Source organism: Anguilla rostrata, chromosome 15, assembly GCF_018555375.3.
Source record: "Anguilla rostrata isolate EN2019 chromosome 15, ASM1855537v3, whole genome shotgun sequence".
NCBI lineage: Eukaryota > Metazoa > Chordata > Actinopteri > Anguilliformes > Anguillidae > Anguilla > Anguilla rostrata.
This window is the reverse complement of record NC_057947.1, coordinates 1,178,251-1,200,533: the sequence shown is the minus strand read 5'-3', so window position 1 is coordinate 1,200,533 and position 22,283 is coordinate 1,178,251. Positions and strand designations below refer to the sequence as shown.

The 22,283-nt window shown below is 40.7% G+C and overlaps 1 protein-coding gene and 1 long non-coding RNA gene across 3 annotated transcripts in view; one reads left to right on the top strand and one right to left on the bottom strand.

Moving 5' to 3' along the window:
- The first annotated feature begins 6,441 nt into the window (after nt 1–6,441).
- Nucleotides 6,442–8,005, top strand: LOC135240955 (uncharacterized). The gene is made up of 3 exons (XR_010325837.1): nt 6,442–6,627; nt 7,196–7,255; nt 7,394–8,005. It is a non-coding gene; the product is annotated as an uncharacterized LOC135240955 (long non-coding RNA).
- A 3,646-nt stretch (nt 8,006–11,651) lies between these two features.
- The window catches only part of tfpia (tissue factor pathway inhibitor a), a 44,261-nt gene continuing 33,629 nt past the window's right edge, over nt 11,652–22,283 (bottom strand). The window contains exons 6-7 of one of the 2 annotated variants that reach the window (XR_010325749.1): nt 12,950–13,232; nt 11,652–12,172 (exon numbers count right to left, since the gene is read on the bottom strand). Coding sequence is in view for 1 of the 2 variants with exons in the window: in XM_064310523.1 (XP_064166593.1) it covers nt 12,105–12,172; nt 13,053–13,232 (248 nt within the window). In the remaining variant the exon portion in view is untranslated. The remainder of the gene's footprint in view (nt 12,173–12,949; nt 13,233–22,283) is intronic. The other variant, XM_064310523.1, reaches the window with a different exon arrangement.

Genomic DNA, 22,283 nt, shown 5'->3' with positions numbered 1-22,283 from the left:
TTTTTTTTTACCTTATAACGAACGTATTATCCATTCATAACCATACAATCATCTTTTTAATTTTTTATTTCATGGTCCCAAGACCACTTACAATATACCACTCGTTTTCAGTAAAAAAAAAAAAAAAGAGTCTAAATTCACTTATTACATTTCCTATAGCGAAGACAAGGGGTAATTATTTTATCTGACTACAAGAGACAAATATTAGAACACACTTTTCTGGAATAAATTGCTTGTGGTTTTTTTTCTTACTTTACATTATTAACCGTTGTGGCACCTGTGGTGTTATGGGTCAAAACTGACCCGTATAGATCTATGTTAGAAAAAAGGTAAAAAGTCTTATTTTTTCCTAAAACCAAACTTTATTTTGTTCAAAATAATACATTCAACTTAAATATGAACAAGGGGTTTCTCAAATCATGTAGTCAAGGCAGTCCACCTTACTGAAATAAAGGTACCACCATGTGCATCCATTTGTAATGTGAAAAATGTCCTGTTATTTGTCTGAATAATAATTTGTACTCAAAGCTTATTTGAAGGCCTAAACAAATATTTGACTATAACATATAACATCTTTGCCAAAGGTTGCACAAGGTTTGATTAAAGGCTCAAAATAGTAAGCCTAATAGTAACCCAGGTCTCCTGTCACAGCACAGTGACTGGGAAAATGTCTCAAATCAAATCAAAATGTATTTATATAGCACATTTCACAAACAATTGTCACAATACACTTCACAGACAACCCTAGCCTAAACCCCCACAGGAGCAAGCCTAAGGTAACAGTGTCAAGGTAAAACTCCCTGTGGCAGATGGGAAGAAACCTCAGAAGGAACCAGGATCTGGGGGGGGGGGGGGGGGGGGGCACCAATCCTCTACTGGTCGACTGAGGGTGTAGCTTGGTGATCAACATGGTCAGTCAATCAATGTTCACATTGATCAATATAGTGGCAGCTAAATGACAATTCTGACGTAGCAGATCAGATGATGGGTGGGGCCAGGTAGCAGTGGTGGGGAGTGGCAGGTGAAGACGGAAGTGGGCATAGTGGTGGTGGCAATTAAAGATGGGCCGGACCACAGTGGTGGGGGAGTCCAGACAACAACATTGTGAGAAACCCTGAACAATTATATTTATAACCAGACAATACCAAATACAGGATTATCTCTCTGAAGAATCTCTTTACCATTGAAGAGGATGTGTCTCTTTTTTCTGTGTGTGTGTTCATGTTCAATTTCCTTGTTAGTGTGTGAGTGTATGTGTGTGTGTGTGTGTTCAAGTTTATTTTGTGTGTGTGTGCGTGCATGCATCCATATTCTGCGAGAACAGTAGAGTTCCCATGGGGGGAGGGGTGCTGGTGGGAGACGAGGGGTGCAAGTCCATACTGCAAGAATAATGTTGTTTATGGTAAGGAAGACAGAAAGACAGAGAGAGTGGGGATGTGTGTGTGTGTGTGTGTGTGTGTGTCAGTTTCCACATTCTGCAAGAAAAATGTTGTTCCCGTTGGGGGAGGGGTGCCAGAGGGATTGGGAGCATGAGTCCATAATGCAAGAAAATAAGCGTTCCTGGGGAGGAAGGGGAGCGGTGGGGAGTCTAGACTCAAAGGTGAATCTTGTTTGAGTCAAATTTGATCCACAGAGCTACCCACAACTTTTCAATGCTGCATGCCATACTGTCAACAGTCAATATTCTCTGCTGGGTCATATTTGACCCATAACACCACAGATGTAACCTTCAGAATTGAGACCTTCAGAATTGAATTAAATGGTGACCATTGGATTTGTTGTGTTCAAGTAGCTGTTTTTGAGGATATCATGAAGCCTTGTTCCAATAAAATAAACTATATGGTATTTATCACATATTTTAATTTCAAATTTGACCCTAACACAATAGGAGGGTTAAAGTGTTAAGCAATAAAAAAATATCGTGCTAATGTTCAAATTCCAGAGAAGGTATTGAAACGACCAATTTCATGGCAATGCTGCCCTCTTGTGGAGAATGCCTGCGGCAGCATAAAGAAAAAACAATTTGCGGTTGCATTTTGAGAAGGGGACCGCTGCTCTACGATCGGGCTTTCCCTTTTATTCCTTAACCTTACCATTATGAAAAAAGAGGCTAAACTGATCCTAGATCAGCAGAATATTTATGAAGATCGACCCTGAAGCCAGAAAAGAGCAGGACAGGCCTTTAGTTTGACAGAGCCAGACCTGACAACTAGCTACAAAAAAATAAACAGTATTAAGTAGCCTAATAACACTGATAAAAATGGGAACAATTAACCAAACAACACGTTTTTTCAGTACATTGTCACCAGATTAAAGCTAACAGCCATATTAAGAAACAACAGATAAACACAAGAGGACAGGACATATCATACATAAGTGTCTCAAACTCTGCATAGATAATACAATCAGACTCACACAGTTACAAAGTATAAGAAACAAAAATATTACGGATTGTATACATATTTATACATGAGTCTTATTTAGCAAGGGTACTGTACTTTCACTCAAGTAGGCCTACAGGATTTGTGTACTTCGTCCACCACTGCTTATTTTCTTGTTGCTCATCAAAACACATATTACTCCACTAAAAGTCTTCAATTTAAATTTCTACTTGAGTCAAAGTACAAAAGTACCTGCTTTTAAAAATACTTAAGTATCAAAAGTAAAAAGTACTATTATTTAGTATGGTTATGTTTGTCAGGGGTTGCTGACATGACAAATAATTTTAACATACAGTAGGAAAACGAAATTGTTCACCTCCTAACATACTGTATGTAAGAGTGAAGACTATGGTATAAATACAAATTCACAGTTTAATTAAAAAAAAAATGGAACAAAGGCACCATCAATTCCAATATTTCACTATCAAATATCAAAATACATTGAGGTTTCCTGGTGACTTAGCCACCAGAAATAATATAGCACAGGCAACAGGTCATAGCTTAATGCAAAAGTGAATGGATAAAAACGCTATTCCAAATGCAAAATTACAAATGAAAACGATGTCAGCTAGGTATATCAACAAACACATGGCTTAGGCATACCCAGAAGTCCTCAATAATATTAGTATTTCCCAAGAAATTACAAAAAATTGTTGACAACGTTTCGTCAGGTGCAGCGTCTTTGACTGCTAACGCAGAGTGAATGCGTAAGTGAATGCGATGATGAGAAAACTTTCGGTTGACCTATTAAACGCTATTCCAAAACCAAAAATAGACGTGTTATACATGGCTAGAAAGCTTATACTCACACCTACTGAATAAATGAATTCTCAATCAAGCCAGACTGTACTAAAAAGGGCAACAACGCCGTCAACAACACGTGTGCAGCAGCTTCTGGTCCCGTCTTACTCCAGAAAACGAGGTCAGCTAGTAATACCACACGTTGCTTTCGGTGTTGTCGTCCTTTGTAGTACAACCTGGTTTGATCCACAGTTAAATGATCCAATATGTGACAGAATAAGCTTTCTAACCATGTTCAATATGTCTAATTTTACTTTTGTAATACCGTTTTATATCCCAGGGTATTCAAAGGTTTTGTCTCATTATAGCTGAATTAGCCTACACATTCATTTTGTGGTAGCAGTGAAAGCAACGCTTTATCACCCCAACTCATGGGTAAAAGATGACTTTCGTCGTTTCTTGGAAAATACTATTATTCTTGAGAAATTCTGAGCGCGGCTGAGGCATGTTTGCTGTTAGATCGAGCTCATATACTGTTTTAAGATGTACTTGGACTGCTAAGCTGTCTCTCTGTGTTCCAAACAAGCGGCCAAAACCAGACTTTGTTTTTGAAGCTCATTTCCTGGTCTTGTTGTTCCTGGTTGCTCACTAGCGCCACTACGGTTGGCTCCAGTATAGGTGTTTTCATATCCGGTTTCCATGTAAGTCTACGGTACAAATGCGGTCAAAATACAAAGTCAATAATTTTTTCTCATGAGAACAAATAGTCACAATATGTATATTTTATTCGTCTTATGACTGTCCATGGGTCGATTTCATGATTTATTGTGTCATTTGGGCACTGTTATAATATTTGTTGTGGACCAATGAGGTACAGTTTGCGTCACTTCCTGATTACTGCAGAGGACTAAGCTACAGTAGGGGCTACAGTCTATGGTCACTGGGGTGGGAGGTGGCGCCTCTTGGCCTTGACATTGCGGCTCCGACCACGGTCCACCTGTGCGAAGTCAGAAAATGCAGGCATCCCATTTCGTAGTGATTTCATTATGGCGTGTGCGTGTTTACAGCTGCACTAGACGACCATAAAATAATCCTCCTCTTAGGTTTTTCGGTAGCCGAGTCATTTTTACTATTTCCTTTAGCCTACTTAACCAAATGATTAGTTGGGAGAAAGTGTAATCAGCTTGCTATATTTGCCATTTGACTAGCTAGCTAACCCTAAGCTGCAAATATTCAATCTGTCAAACGTGTTTGACGGCTTGTCAGTCGTGTACATTCCGTAAATGTCTACCTGGGCCATGTTTCACGCATGTGCCAAAGCTACTATAATCCCGATTTTGGGATAAACACTGCAAAATTTTCAGTTTCACAAAGTGAATTAAGAGTCTTAAGGTTTATTTGCTGAATAGCATACAACACACGATGAAATCACACACACAGAATTTAACGAAATTAACCATCTTTGTAAGACTGGCATTTAGAAAGGAACATGTTTTTAGCATTTAAGAGACCGACAAGAGCATTTAAGACAGTGGTTCTCAGAATCGGTCCTGGGGGCTCCTTGTGTATATTGGCTTTTCTCCATTGATTTTGATGATTTACAAGAAAAAAATAATAGTCTAATAATAATTAGAAATTCAATGTACACTATTTTTGTCTTCATGCACCAGGTGGAAAACTTGCTGTACAAAGTGCGTTGTCATATTTACACCCCTGCAGATCAGTTATTAAAATACTTGGTAGATTTGTTAATCACCGCTGACAGTGTTAATTTTTATTTGGTAGAAAGTGACTTGCGAATGATTGGTCAGCTAGTGTCACCCAGCAAGTGAACACCACAAACGGCGATGGCGTAGCTAGTAGCAGTTACTGGCTCATTAACTGACTGTGGCGAAAACCTACGACGATAACTTGCTCGGTTAACAGCAGGTCTACCAGACAGTTATACGAAAATGAGCCTAGTCAAATCACCAGTAGCCTACACATCTCTGACTGATTGACCGACCACCAGTGTAGTCGATGTTCTTCCCCTGTGGTTCATATTGCTAATGCGTGAGCTAACCACGGATAGCCTACCTAGCTCACTGGCAAGCTGATATGCTAGCTAAGCATATTCGTTTTGCTGAGAAACCTAGCAGATAACTGAACATAATTGTATTATTACTGTCATACATATAACGTGATTACATGAAACAGTACAGTCACGGATGGAAATTAAACTCCGTAAACATTTCATAATATATTTTAAAACATAATGGCAGACAGTCAGCTGGCCTCAAGTTCGTTCTGCAATCGTTTGTTCAGGTTGATGGGCTTTTCCGCACCGGACTGTCAATTACATTGTCAAAATCACAAGACCGCTTAACTCTATGGTTTTGGCTCCAAATCGACAACATGGCCGCGCCCGCCATTGAGCTTCAAAACGTGTTTTAGAGACCCACAGAGTGTCAATGGGTGATGTCACAGTAGCTTTGTCCATATTTTTTACAGTCTCTGGTTCCAAATTGCCTGTCTCTACTCACCTTCCCGCCTAGCCAACGTCTTTGGTTCAAAGTGTCATGAGCCGATCGAAACGCACGCTGCACCCTGATTGGTAGGCTTCAGTATGAAAGTGATGTCGTATTATTATTCTATAGGATCTTTTGGACAATCCATTTTCTCCACATCAAAGTAACAAGTAACAGACAGATATCGCACAAAAGTAGTGGAGTAAAAAGTAGGATATTTCATTTGAAATCCCTACAAACACACTACGTAATGACAACGCTACACTTTGGTCGTAATTTGGTAAGTCGCAACATTACCAACAGGTGACGTTGTGACAACATTGCTCTTATGGTCGCAAAATAACCAGTCCTCATGGAGACTGTTCTGCAACGTTGCTGTAACGTTATAGAATTACGTAAATACGATGTAATTTAATAACGTAATGATTACGTTATATCACAGTCCTCATCCTTACTTAATTTGAAACGTTACTGGTAGGTTGTCAGAACGTTTGTAAATGACGTATTGGCTTACAGTAAAATATCTATCTGTCTGCGCGTTTACGCTTGGACCGTTAACACGTTATATCCAATGCAGGGTTTATTATTTATTTATTTATTTATTTTTAAATATAGGATATGATGGATAAGCAGGTATAGGGTTCTTGGGTGGCTGACATGGATAGGGATTTTATAGTAGGACTCGATGTAAAGCATGGAGGATAAAATATAGCTTAGGGTGAAGGGATTTTTGAGTGTAAATCTATTGTCTGATACACATTCTGGAGCAGAAGGTGGCGGTAATTCACCAATAAGCTGTGTACCACCCTCTGTTAAACAAGAAGAAGACGGTATATCCAATCACATGCGCATGTTGCTGTGACGTGCTCTTGGAAGAAGATCGTTGTGATTTCAAATTCTCGGTGGGAAAATCTGGGTTTGACGGCGTTCAAGAGCAGGTAAGCGTTTCATTATGCCTTTATATTTTTAACTGAATGTATTAATGCAACAATACTCGATGCCAACCGCCGTAAAAACTAACAAGAAGAACTGAATGCATTGGAGACCTTTTCAGTTAGTAGTATTTGCAATGTAATGATGGAGTCCTACTTTCAACATGCATGTTTGCAGTTCTAGCTGAATGTTGCTAATGCTTTAAGTTAGTAGGTGAAATGGCGTCTGTTCAGACCTGGCGTCTGTTTGGGACTTATTTTTAGTTAGTGTTCTGTTAGATAACATATTTGCTACTTTGAGTATTTAACGCTAATATTCCAGTGCAAATGTAATGTAAGACCAGCTAGCATTACCTAGCTGATCTGGGCGATGGCCTGTTTAGTTAGCTAACAATTGAGCTAATTCGACATGTATAAACAGCTGTCCGTAAAGCACCTTTGTTTATGTCCTTTTAGCTAGCATTGTTGCCAGTGCCTCTTTTTCAAGCGCCAGTGCATTGTGTAATCAATATTAATCAAGAGTATTTCTCTGTATTTTCACCAAATACTGACTTAAATTGATTTTCTTTTGCAGAGTTCTCTACATTTGGCCCAACAGCTCAAATGGAAACTAGAGCACAATATCAGAATGAAGGTAGTTATGGATATTTTATGGAAACAGCTCTTTGCTCATTGACTGTTTGTCATTGTCAAAACACAATTACAATTTTAGCCTGCTGCGTGTGTTACTCAATGTATTTTTCTTACTTGGTCCAATTTCATATCCTTTCAGCTCCCACACATGGCCTTATGACTGTTGCCCCAGTGAAGAACCCGAGGTCCAGCCTTCCCCACTCAAGACATGCCGGAGACAAGAGTGACTGTATTACAAATTGATCCAAGGTGATCCTAACTTAAATGTAGTTCACCGCTTGAAAAAGACAAAAATACTCAACACTATTAATGTTGAAATCATTGGTCTATGGTGATTACTGTCCTGAAACTACCCTTCGCCCTTTTTTATGTTTTTGTATCTAGTTTTATATGTTTGTCTCATCTTCTGTACCATAATTATGCTTGCACATATTGCCTACCTAGAAATGTAAGTTGAACCTGATCTTAATGGTATTCTATACAATGACAATAAAGGCTTTCTATTCTATTTGGGCTTGATATGTGTACATTTTTTATTGCTGCACTTAAAGTATCTTAAATTTTGAATATATGAATTACAGAAGCAATGGCATTTCATTGGTAGGATAGAATGTAGATCAAAATTACGACACCATGATATACCTTTTTTTAACACACAAAATCAAAATGTATGGTCAGGGTTTAGTAAGTAAGTGACCAATCCGCAACGTTGTGGAAAGGTAAATAACGTAATAAAGAAGTTTAAACAACGTGTCAGTGACATAAATCTATAAAAAATTAAGACAGTTATGTCTTAAGTAGAGGTTGGGTCTCATTGTCACAGGGAATGGTTGAGGAATTATTCCACTGAAAAATGTAGGACTTATTGAAATTTCGTTCAATGAATTAATATGTATCTTTGCTTCCCTTAATGTGTAAGGGCTTGAGGTTCTCATCTTCAGTTTTGCTGTCAAAGTCAGAACCAAAAATGACTTCAAATGTCTCTGAAGGTGCTTTGTAGGCAAAAATCTACAAATACACTACATGGCAGGAGCGATATGTGCCCAGGGATGCTCTACAGATAGCTCATCACTGTCACTGTACCATAGAAGCTCTGCCATGCACTCATCACAGAAATGCCACATGGGATACATCGGTTAGCCAGAGGCCCAGCATCGGTACAGCCGTAAGACTGCCAGCTTATCCACTCCACAGGAATCCACTCTAGGGCAGTGGACCCCTGTGCATACTGATGTTTCCTACAGCCGTCAACATCTCTTGCTGAATTATGGCTGTTGAACATGTGTTTAAGTTCTTTCAGAATGTTTTCGCTGGCACAAGCGCACTTTTAGTGCTGTGGGCGGCCTGTATGATGTAGAATAATCACTGGCTCTCCTGTAGTACTGCATGTGGCCTGTAGGGTGTAGAATAGTCACTGGCTCTCCTGTAGTACTGCATGTGGCCTGTAGGGTATAGAATAGTCACTGTATCACCTGTAGTACTGTGTGTGGCCTGAAGTGTGTAGAATAGTCACTGGCTCTCCTGTAGTACTGTATGTGGCCTGTAGGGTGTAGAATAGTCACTGGCTCTCCTGTAGTACTGCAAGTGGCCTGTAGAGTGTAGAATAGTCACTGGCTGTCCTGTAGTACTGCATGTGGCCTTTAGAGTGTAGAATAGTCACTGGTTCTCCAGTAGTACTGAAAATGGCCTGTAGATTGTAGAATAGTCACAGGCACTCCTGTAGTACTGTGTGTGCCCTGAAGTGTGTATAATAGTCACTGGCTCTCCTGTAGTACTGTGCGTGGCCTGGAGCGTGTAGAATAGTCACTGGCTCTCCTGTAGTACTGTGTGTGGCCTGAAGAGTGTATAATAGTCACTGGTTCTCCCGTAGAACTGTGAGTGGCCTGTAGGGTGTAGAATAGTCACTGGCTCTCCTGTAGAACTGTGAGTGGCCTTAAGCATGTAGAATAGTCACTGGCTCTCCAGTAGTACTGTGTGGCCTGTAGGGTGTAGAATCATCACAGGCTCTTCTGTAATACTGTGAGTGTCCTGTAGGGTGTAGAATAGTCACAGGCAGACCTGGGTCAAATACAAATATGTATTTGTATTTGAAAATATATGTATATACATATTTGAAGTATATTCAAATACATTTAAACACGAAATACTTTGTATTTGATTTATTTAAATTATTTCAATAGAAAACCAAATGCTTTCACAAATACTGTAGCATTTAAAAAATACTTTCCTGGGAAACCAAGTACATTTTCTAATAGTATTTGGAGCTTTTTAAAAATTACATTAAAATACAAATACAAGAATGCTATGTTGTTTTTTCAACATAAAGGTATTACCTTATACCACAGTGTTAGTGTACTCTGGACTCCAGTGATAGACAACAGAAATGACCGAGCCAGCAACAATATAGGCTTCATACTGAAGGGGGTATGCCAGACCTGTTTGCACAATCTTTGTGAGTGGCTTTCTATGTGATGTCGGTAAGCTATAATACTGAGGGCACTCCAGGGGAACTACTAGGGGCTAGGGCTTGAATTTGGATTATGGGAAAGGCCAGCTTATGTTGGCAATTTTAAACAACCCATGCACTGCCTCTAACAGACAGTAGCCTAAATGCCCGTACATCTCTTTGAATAGGGGGATGGAAAACTCAGACTTCTTGATAAGCTACTTGCCAGTTTATTGGAACCCATGTAATCTTTTTCAAGTTAGTGACCTTTTACTGCATTTCCTCTTTTTTTCTGTTGTCAGAGCGTTCGACAGCAATATGTACAGTTCCATCTTTTACATTTTGTAAGGTCAGACACTGATGAAATAGAATTCAGCCGTGCATATTCACTACCAATTAACAATGTAAATCGGTACAATCGGTATTGCTCCTTAAATGTATTTTCAAATACATGTAATTAAAATACTCAGTATTTATAAATGCTGTACTTCAAATCATTTCTAAAAAAGTATTTAAAAATAATTAAAATACTGGAAATATGTATTTGACCCAGGTATGGGTCACAGGCTTTGTGTTGAGGGCATCACAGGAGCGTCAGCAGGTCAGCCACAGTGTTCTCTAAACGGGTGAGGGATGTGTGGAGCTACTTTAGGTGCATGAATGGCGATTACAAACCGAGGAGGAAAATAAAGCAATTTCAAAAATAAAACCTACAGCTGAGGGGATTGTCTGTAAAACGTCAGATTTCTAAGCTGTATGATAGATATTTCGAGCAAAAAACTTACTGGGCCATGTCAGAAAAGTGCTCTGGTGTCATTATTTACCACAATGGTATTTTTTTTTTTTGTGATGTCACATTTTGCCATTTTGAGCTTTTTAGCTCGGACGCGGGGGATACAGGTGTGGCTCATCACCCTCGACAGAGAGCTGAGATCATCAGAACAGGCACACAGCAGTACAGCACAAAGAGCTGAGATCAGCTGCAGACGAACAGTCACTCTATCACCAGAACAGGCACACAGCAGTACAGCACAAAGAGCTGAGATCAGCTGCAGACGAACAGTCACTCTATCACCAGAACAGGCACACAGCAGTACAGCACAAAGAGCTGAGATCAGCTGCAGACGAACAGTCACTCTATCACCAGAACAGGCACACAGCAGTACAGCACAAAGAGCTGAGATCAGCTGCAGACAAACAGTCACTCTATCACCAGAACAGGCACACAGCACTACAGCACAAAGAGCTGAGATCAGCTGCAGACAACAGTCACTCTATCACCAGAACAGGCACACAGCAGTACAGCACAAAGAGCTGAGATCAGCTGCAGACAAACAGTCACTCTATCACCAGAACAGGCACACAGCACTACAGCACAAAGAGCTGAGATCAGCTGCAGACGAACAGTCACTCTATCACCAGAACAGGCACACAGCAGTACAGCACAAAGAGCTGAGATCAGCTGCAGACAAACAGTCACTCTATCACCAGAACAGGCACACAGCACTACAGCACAAAGAGCTGAGATCAGCTGCAGACGAACAGTCACTCTATCACCAGAACAGGCACACAGCAGTACAGCACAAAGAGCTGAGATCAGCTGCAGACAAACAGTCACTCTATCACCAGAACAGGCACACAGCACTACAGCACAAAGAGCTGAGATCAGCTGCAGACGAACAGTCACTCTATCACCAGAACAGGCACACAGTACTACAGCAGGGACTGCTAGTAATACCTGAGACAGCCAGCTAGATACTGCAATGCCTCCAAAACTCAAGATCTCATTAAACGAAGGGCAATAAAAACTTTTCAAGCTAGGAAAGGATTGAACAAGTTCTGAAATTCTCCTTATGGGTTAAATCAAGCTGAAAATAAGACTGGCTGAGAAGAACAGAGGGGGAGAAAGCACATTATTATCTTTGAAATGAATCACAAAACTCATGTTGAGTCATTTATTCTTGTGTTTTTTAATTGTATTAATAGTTTGGACATACAGTTTAGATCAGAAACTAATCAGAAATGAGTCCTCTGGCACAGCTTTGTAGAGTGATATGGAGCAGAATGGCTTTTTCTGCATCTTGTTTACAGTAAAATACCTTTTTTCATAGCACTTTTCAGTACAATAAAAAGTGCATATTCCTTTAAAAACAGACATGTGTCAATGGGCCCGTGAACTCATTTCTAAATGTGATTAAAACAGCCATAAAAATACATTTCATATAAGAGCATCGCAGTGAAAATGTTTAACATTACTATTCTACATCTAAATAGTGAGGCAAGGCCAGCGTCTGAACATTATGAAGACGAATACAGTAAACAGCAGAAACAAGACATAAATAAAGGCTGAAAATGAACCGAAATGGTAGTGTTGAATAGAAAAGTTCCAAATGCAGATTTAGGTTCAGACGGATCGAAATATGATGTTGAAATTCCTCTTCTTGACCCGTATCCTCATTCTTCCAGCTTGATCTAAAAAGGCAGTCGAGTATTTACACAGTCAAACAAGCATGGCAGTGCTGCATTCATAAGGCACATGCATCTTTTTGATATAAAATGATTAGGAGCCTGCTAGTAAATAAATCATATAATACCATAATCGAGAGACTTATAGTAATAGTGATTTATCCTCTGGTTAAACAATAAGAATAATAATACATTCTATTTAATATAAAACAGAGAGCCAGCTGGTTTGGGAACTGGGCCCCTAACTCAGAAGATGCAGGGGCATTTCTGAGCTGGGGGGCTGTCACTGTACCCTAGAGCAGCGTAATACCCTGAGCCATTTCAGTAAAACACAGCTGATTGTGTATAAAATTGTGATCTCTCTGAATTAGGGCTTCTGTTAAATGTAATATGAACACGAATGCAGCAAACCTGTCAGTGTTTAACTCTCAACAGACAACAGGGACCACATCCACTGTACTGAGAACGTGTCAGTGTTTAGCTCTCAACAGACAACAGGGACCATCTGACGATTCAGGTGAATAACACTGAATTTTTGGTGATGAGGTCATCATGAATACTCAATGCAAATAAGAATTCAACCGTGCGCTTTCCTGAATGAGAATAAATACACCTAAAAATAAAATATAAAACACACACAAAATGAGTCAGTGAATATCTACACTTTCAAAATCACTTTGGTCAAAAGCAATCAAAATTTTTGAAGAACAGTTTAAAAAAAAAAAAAAACAGCTGAAGGAGGAAAAAAATCAAACGCTTCCCACAACAAAATGCTGCACTCACCAAAAAGGACCGCAAAGGTTTCAAAAACAGGATTTGAAAGAAACCGGACGTGTTCAAAGATGGAGTCACAGAAAGTGCCGGAAAGCAGGCTGTCCCACGCTACCTCTCATGCAGGTCCTGACGCACTCGCGTTTGGAGGCGAAGTTGTTCTGGTTTCCCCCGCAGCCGGTGTAGCGGAACGCCTGGCAGCGCTTCTTGTGTGGGTTGTAGACGTACCTCCGGATGGTGTCGTCGCACGACCCTCTGTCAGGGCGGGTGAGGCACAGTGTGGGCGGATGAGCATCTGAAAACAGAACAGGCCGTCATGAGTGAGACGGACCACTGACCTAACACGTCCCTCACGCACAGAACCGCTGCCCCCCGGCCCTGGAGGATGAGGTAAGGACCTGGGCCTGAAACCTGAAGGTTGCAGGTTTGAGTCCCCGGGCCGGGAGGACACTGCCGTTGTACCCTTGAGCTTCAGTATATATCCAGCTGTATAAATGGATACAATGTTTAAACCAAACGCAAGTGGCACTCTTTATAAGAGCATCTGCTAAATTCCTGTGATGTCATGTAATGTCATTCAATGGAATAATGTGTTAAAGAAACACTACAGGGAGAATGCAGGACAGACTCTTAAGGATTCTGACCAGATGATTTTAATACGTGCACTATCACTTAAAACCTCAAATAATCATAACCCACTTGATGGATTAATTTTATGGTTAATTCACAAAATGTATCATAAACTAGGCAACCTAAATAATACATGTACACAATAACAGCACTATTAAGAAAAAAAGAAAAAAAAAACTTTATAGCACCTTTCATATATGTCTGAAAAACTGAAGTAAGAAAAAAGTTAACACAAAACAAAGCAGAGAAACAACATAAAATGTAAAGTACCTCGAACATTAAAAACAACAATAGATTAATAAAACAGAAGTAAAATACAATAAAACAATAAAATGAGGGATAAAAAGCATATAAAACACAAAAGAGAATAAAGGAGTATGCCTTAATGGTATGGTGTGTACCTTGCTGTGCATACACTGAAGTGTTTAAGTCAACACACTCATCCTATAGGAGTAGCTGTGTATCAAACAAGACTAATTAACTAATGACTGATGAAGGTCAGCCTGCTTAGAAGATCATAACCAGCGATAATTCTGCTCTATTCCACTGAGAAAACAGGCATGGAAACCCAAACAGCTGTTTGATTCTACAGCTTTCCTTATGAACCATTACAGTGGATTTTCAGCCTACATCAGGTTGTATATCATCTAGTTACCTTCTGCCATTGTAAACAACTGTGCAACGTTTTTAATGGCCTACTAATTTCTCAGTGGCATCCAATGTATCACCAAAGCCAATTAAGATGAAATATATGTTCCTCTAAACAGAGGATCAACACTGACATTAAATGAGTTCGAAATATTGTTACAAAAAGGAAACTGACAATAAGCTGATAAAAAAGACTGCCATTTTGTGGAAATCCACAAGATGGCACCATGGGATGCAGCTTCTGCTATTCACTTTACCAGAAAGCAGAAGAGAGGTGTGTTCTCCTTGGGCTGTGGATGTGGAAAGCCCTAACAGAACTAAAAAAATATCTTTTGTTCAGAGAATTCTGCAAAAATACACAAAAAAGAGTTAGAGATGTATAATGCATGATATAAGCTCTGTCTGAGCAGGATTTTTTTCCAACTAAAAAAATCTTGTGACATAAACGTGTACATGAGATTCCAGAACGACGTCCCCCGCTAACATGCTGCAATGAACTTTACCCAATATATCAGCACAAGCTCTGCTGATTCACCCTTGGGCCCTGTCACAGCACTATGGGTAAGAGCAGTGTATCACTGTCAGTACAGAGTCTTGGGCCCTGTCACAGCACTGTGGGTAAGAGTAGTGTATCACTGCCAGTACAGAGTCTTGGGCCCTGTCACAGCACTGTGGGTAAGAGTAGTGTATCACTGTCAGTACAGAGTCTTGGGCCCTGTCACAGCACTGTGGGTAAGAGTAGTGTATCACTGTCAGTACAGAGTCTTGGGCCCTGTCACAGCACTCTGGGTAAGAGCAGTGTATCACTGCCAGTACAGAGTCTTGGGCCCCACAGCACTCTAGGTAAGAGCAGTGTATCACTGTCAGTACAGAGTCTTGGGCCCCACAGCACTCCGGGTAAGAGCACTGCATCACTGTCAGTACAGACTCTTGGGCCCCACAGCACTCTGGGTAAGAGCAGTGCATCACTGTCAGTAAAGAGTCTTGGGCCCCACAGCACTCTGGGTAAGAGCAGTGCATCACTGTCAGTACAGAGTCTTGGGTCCCACAGCACTCTGGGTAAGAGCTGTGTATCACTGTCAGTACACAGTCTTGGGCCCCACAGCACTCTGGGTAAGAGCTGTGTATCACTCTCAGTACAGAGTCTTGGGCCCCACAGCACTCTGGGTAAGAGCTGTGCATCACTCTCAGTACAAAGTCTTGGGCCCCACAGCACTCTGGGTAAGAGCTGTATCACAGTTAGAGCAGAGCGAGGAACCGCGATTGCAGCCCAGGCCTGGGCCCCCAGCTTCCCGCCCATTTGCAGGCCATCTGGCCCCCCAGCCTCGGCTCATTAGTGAGATTATGACAGAAACGTGCGTGCAGCAAACACACAGGTGCTGCGGAAAGCCCCGGAACATTCATAACGAGGCACATTCATAAAGAGGCCTCCTGCTTATTACAACACACCCCATCTGAAACAGACACACGGAACAGACACATTCATAAAGAGGCCTCCTGCTTATTACAACACACCCCATCTGAAACAGACACACGGAACAGACACATTCATAATGTGGCCTCCTGCTTATTACAACACACCCCATCTGAAACAGACACACGGAACAGACACATTCATAAAGAGGCCTCCTGCTTATTACAACACACCCCATCTGAAACAGACACACGGAACAGACACATTCATAAAGAGGCCTCCTGCTTATTACAACACACCCCATCTGAAACAGACACATCTCTGCAGAGGAACAATGAAGTATAAATACATTCAGAGCACAAGATAATGAACATTTTGTGGTATATGATATATGGCTTATTTTCCTGCTGTTGCTGTTGCATGGTCATTTTTATGTATTTATTATTTTTTATTTTTAAGAAATTAAGTTTAGGGAGACGGTCGATCTATGCGCTTCTGAGTCTGTGGGTCTGAGTCACCTTTTGAGCCAAATGCTCATTGTTCTTATGTTCTGACAAAATCACACGTTCACTTGTCACTGAAATGAATGACAATATGATGTAATACATAAAAATGTTAGGCATAATCTCTCACCCAGACTCAAGCAACGAGTGGCATAATGACTGGGTTTAATTCCCCTTCCTCATCTGAATTCTGGTGCTTATTGAATGTTGTAAACATTAAAGAGCACGATATTGCTGTATAATTTTAGTCCCATCCCAGTCATAAGCCGCGTTTCCACCGCAGGAACTTTACCCCGGAACTAGGAACCTTTTGAGGAACTCAGTGCGTTTCCACCGCAGGAACTAGGGTCTAAATTTAGTTCTGGGGGATTTATTTTACCCCCAAAAAAGTTCCTGCTCGGGGGGTAGTACTTTCCGAAAGTACAGGAACCTTTTGGGTGGAGCTTGCAGCGCTGAACATTTTTGATTGGTCGAGTACTTGCAGCATTTTTTTGTGTTTATTTTCAACCGCCATGTTTAAAAATATGCAGCCGCAAACCGATTTATTTTCATAATAACTTCAAATCAAACTTGTATGTTATGCGGCGCAGTAGCCTAGTTTTGGTTATAGCCTGCCAACGTCTTGGAATTATAACGTGTGCTCTTCTGTTCTTTTCTTGCTTTAGCATTCGTTTTATAAAATGCTAAGCATTTGTGCTGGGACAGCATATTACGTACCAAAACATTCAAACGGATTAATTCGGTTGCTGAATATTTTCTTCCGGATTTTCTTTGTTAGCCCGTTGTAATTGACTCAAAACGTTTGATACAGTTATGTGAGGTAGTTCTGCGTAATTCACATTGGTGATACAGTAAAAGCAAACTGGAAATCACCTTCCACACTTTTTGTCAGGGTAAAATAACAGGTTAATTCTAGTAATCGTCCCTTTAGCTTTTTCAGACTGCCGTAATTTTACTCTGCCATTCTTCAATTCCACAAAAAGACCAGGAAGACTATGGACTAATTTATGGTGCATGGTTCGCATCTGGAGGGCACACTTCGCTGCTCGGCTAGCAGTAACTTTGAAGGAAAGCAAACGGTGGCTGTACCACTGCTAATTTAAATTTTCATGCAAGAGTTTTCGTTCTATTCTTGTCATTTTGCGATTAGCCTATATTGAATTGACGATGAGAAAGTAATCAAACAGCAAATTGTTTACAACGTGTGCATGTTTTCTGCTGTTGTTGCCAGTTATATTGGAAATGTGAATGCATTCTGTCGCTTCGGATGTCAAGACATGAAAGCGAATGTTCGCATAAAAACATAATGAATGTGTTTGAGAGGATATATAAAACAGTTACAATCTGACTATCAGCCTGTTATATCCTATTTGTTGCATAACAACGGTCCAAGTTCAACTACCAACGACAGTTTTGCTTGACAACGGTACAATATGCCCAAACGGCTGCAGAAGAATATTTAAATTCCAGATGATTAAATCGATAAAAATCAATAAATACAAAAGTAACCATATATAATCATTGTTGGTAACCCGTTGTATATAAGTGGAATAAACCCCTCCGGGCTGTCCCGGTTATTAGAAAATAATGTAGGCTACTTCGGTGGTAGTAGAAGAAATCATAGGATAGATGGACCGACGACAACGTCGTTTTTTCATACGTCAGTGGGCTGATTTTCCTAATCTTCGCGGGACTTTAGACCGCGGTGGAAACGCAGACAACAATGGGCTGAAGGAACCTTTTAGTTCCGGGTACTTTTGGTGGAAACGCGGCTATACTAATTTACTATAGAAAGCCTTCACTGAACCATGAATTTCAAAACAAAAACAAACAATTAATCACTCCTGGATTTGACATGCATTTCCATTCTGAGCTAAGTCCTTAAAACCTAGAGCTTCAGGAATCCCCACTTATCTCATTTCTTCTGAAATACTCCCAAGTGAGACACTGAGAGAACCTGGACACTAAAAGAGCAGGAGAACATCTGAGACGTCTAAAGAGACATACTCTTTACTAAATCCATCCTGGTAGTAAAGAATTGGCTAAATTAATTTGACCGACGGTGTCACAGAAAGACATTAAGAACATGTACGCGCTATAAATAAATCTGAAAGTTTTGATAAGCAGGTTGAGTTTCTGGTATCTATAATCTCAACGACAAAAAAACCCATATTTAAAAATTTTATTTTATTTTATTTATTTTAAAAATGCCACTGTGGTGTGGGGATGGCTGGTTTAAGCAGCCACACCTGCCCTGGGTCAAGCTAATTAGACCTGGCCAATTGGATAATTGGTTAAGAATTAGATAATTGGCCAGGCTAATTGGACCCAGGAACAGGAGTGGCTGCACCTGTGCGTAGTGAGGTAATCAGTGCGCACAGGTTAAATCTGCCATCCCCACTCACAGAAGGGAGCCTCTGTCATGACTGTTTTACATCTGCTCAGTTGGCTGTAACATCTTGCCGACCCTTGTAAATAAATGTGGACTGTTGGAACATCGTCTCCCTGTGTCTCTGTGCTGGAGGGCCCCGTGGAAAGCCACTTCATTAGGTACACCTGTTCAACTGCTCGTTAACGCAAATATCTAATGCATTTAGGCATGTGGACATGGTCAAGACGATCTGCTGAAGTTCAAACCAAGCATCAGAATGGGGAAGAAAGGTGATTTAAGTGACTTTGAACGTGGCATGGTTGTTGGTGCCAGATGGGCTGGTTTGAGTATTTCAGAAACTGCTGATCTACTGGGATTTTCACGCACAACCATCTCTAAGGTTTACAGAGAATGGTCCGAAAAAGAGAAAATATCCGGTGAGCGACAGTTCTCTGGGCAAAAATGCTTTGTTGATGGCAGAGGTCAGAGGAGGATGGCCAGACTGGTTCGAACTGATAAAGGCAACAGTAACTCAAATAGCCACTTGTTACAATTGAGGTATGCAGAAGAGCATCTCTGAACGCACAACACGTCGAACCTTGAAACAGATGGGCTACAGCACCAGAAGACCACACCGGGTGCCACTCCTGTCAGCTAAGAACAGGAAACTGAGTCTACAATTGGCATGGGCTCACCAAAATTGGACAATAGAAGATTGGAAATACGTTGCATGGTCTGATGCGTCTCGATTTCTGCAGCGACATTGGTAGGGTCAGAATTTGGCGTAAACAACATGAAAGCATGGATCCATCCTGCCTTGTATCAACGGTTCAGCCTGGTGGTGTAATGGTGTGGGGAATATTTTCTTGGCACACTTCGGGCCCCTTAGTACCAATTGAGCATCGTTTAATGGCACATACTCAGAGGTAGACGTTGTCTGCAGTCGGAGGTTGCCGTTCAACCCCGCTGGCATGTCAAGCGTCCTTGAGCAGAACCTAACCCTACTGCTCTGGCGATGAGGCACATTAAAGCGCTTTGGATAAAAGCGCTATATAAACGCAGTCCATTTAAATGCCACAGCCTACCTAAGTATTGTTGCTGACCATGTCCACCCCTTTATGACCACAGTGTACCCATCTTCTAATGGCTACATCCAGCAGGATATCGCGCCATGTCACAAAGCTCAAATCATCTCAAACTGGTTTCTTGAACAGGACAATGAGTTCACTGTACTCAAATGGCCTCCACAGTCACCAGATCTCAATTCAATAGAGCACCTTTGGGGTGGGGTGGAACAGGAGATTCGCATCATGAATGTGCAGCCGACAAATCTGCAGCAACCGCGTGATGCTATCATGTCAATATGGCCCAAAATCTCTGAGGAATGTTTCCAGCACCTTGTTGAATCTATGCCACAAAGAATTAAGGCAGTTCTGAAGGCGAAAGGGGGTCCAACCCGGTACTAGCAGGGTGTACCTAATAAAGTGGCCGGTGAGTGTATAAAGCACTGTCTGTAAGTCATTCATTAAAACTTGCTAAATCTAGGCCTGCCATTAAAAGTATTGATATTTAAATGAGGCGAGGTTACAACAAACAATATTAGCTATCAGCTCTCACAACATAAACATCTCTGTTCCAAAGGAATGCCACTGAATGCTTCTTAGATTAATGTAACTTGGCCCTGCGCTTATCATCTGACACAGTGACAATCAGCGTTCCCCTAGCAACTTAAACCACCAATGGCATGCAAGCATCACATATGAACCCTGAACTGTCTGTTAGAAAGCAGGTAAATCAGTCTGTCTGTGACAGACTCCATCAGGGCTCAGCAGTGTGATCCCGGAGTGCCAGTGGTGCTCCTGCTTTCTGTTCCACCTGAGCACGACTGCAAGAGTGTGATGTTATTATGAACACTTAGAGCCAAAATGGTGAAACGCCGAGTGCCACTACCACATGGACACCTGTGTTGAAACCTGATAATTAATCCAATTATATAGACATAGGTTTGGATGGAGCAGAACCCAGGGACTTATCTAACACTGCAGCACCAGGGCTGCCGGCCCCTGGTCTATATCCTTATTGAAATATATGATCAATCTTGATATAACCTCTTCAAGCTTAGTAATAGACTGTGTGTGGAATAGCCTGCCAGGTCACGTAGTAGAGGCAGAAACTCTGGGGATTTGATACAGTGTTAGACACTGTCTAGTCTGTAGGTAATCAGAGCACACTAATTTAGTCAGGAAAATGGTGAGCATTGTTGGGCTGAATGGCCTGTTCTCGTCATTATATCATGTTATGTTAATATCAGCAAACACATCACAAGTTAAGAATATTTATACAAAATATTGCTGCATTCAAATCTTGCCATATACAGTGTGCTCCAGAATTGTTGGCACCCTTAATAAAAATGAAGAAAAAAGGCTGCATATAATAAATGACACAGATAATAATCTATATGTTATGTTCAAACATATGGGAAAACTATATACTTTTATTTCAATACATTTAATCTCATGCTTCAATGTTTTTTTATTAAGTAATCTAATTTTTTCTGAAAACCATAGGTGCCATAATTATTGACACCCCTAACAATTACTGTAAGCAAAATCAAACAAAATGAAATTGGCAATACAATTTTACTTAATTTAGTTCATCTCAGTCTAAAGGAACTATATTGTGTCATTCCATCACTTCCAGTTTCACTAGAGAATAAAAATTAGGTAACAAGCACACAAAATCCCTTTGTCATCCATCAGCATGGGAAAAGCCAAATAACTGTCAATTCAGAAGAGACCGATGGTAATTTACCATCACAAGTCTGGTAATGGGTACAAAAAAAGACATACACGGTTAAACATACCACTTAGCACTGTAAGGGCAATAATAAAAAGGTGTAAAACAAATGGAATGGTTGCAAATTTGCCAGGAAGAGGAAGCAAGTGCATGGTGTCTCCACGGACGGTGAGGAAGGCCATTAATAACCCAAGAATCACTGTTTAAGAATTGCAGAGACTGGTTTGTTTCTTCCGGTCAACAAGTCTAAAAAAAACATATAATGGCACCTCCATACCAACTAACTCTTTGGTAGCACGAAGACAGCACTTACTGAGCACAATAAACAAAACCAAGAATCTCAAGCTTGCCAAACCTCATTGGAATTATGACTGGAAGAGAGTGCTATTGTCAGATGAGACCAAAATTGAACGTTTTGGCCATACACATCATCAACGTTTGGCAGCAAAAGAGGAATGCATACAGGAGAAGCACCTCATACCTACGGTCAAATATGGAGGTGGGTCATTCATATTTTGGAGATGTTTTGCTGGCAGTGGTCCCGGGGCACTATTTTAGATCAATGGCACAATGAATTCAACGAAGTACCATGAAATTCTGGCAGAAAATATGGTTGTCTCTGCTAAGAAGCTAGGACTTGGTCATAGGTAGATTGTCCAGCAGGACAATGACTCCAAGCATACATCAAAATCTAAACAGAAATGCTTAAGTGAAATCAACATCCATGTTTTCCAATGGCCATCTCAGTCTCCAGACTTAAATTCCATCAAAAACCTGTGGTCTGAACTGAAGAGGGGGGGTCCATAAGTGCAAACCCAAAGATATCAATGATTCTGAAAAGTTCTACATGGAGCAATGGTCAAAAATCGCTCCGAATGTGTTCTCTAAACTTATCACAAATTATAGGAAAAGACTCAAGACTCATCTTTGCCAGGGGTGTTTTCACAAAGTATTAAACCAGGGGTGCCAATAATTGTGGAACCT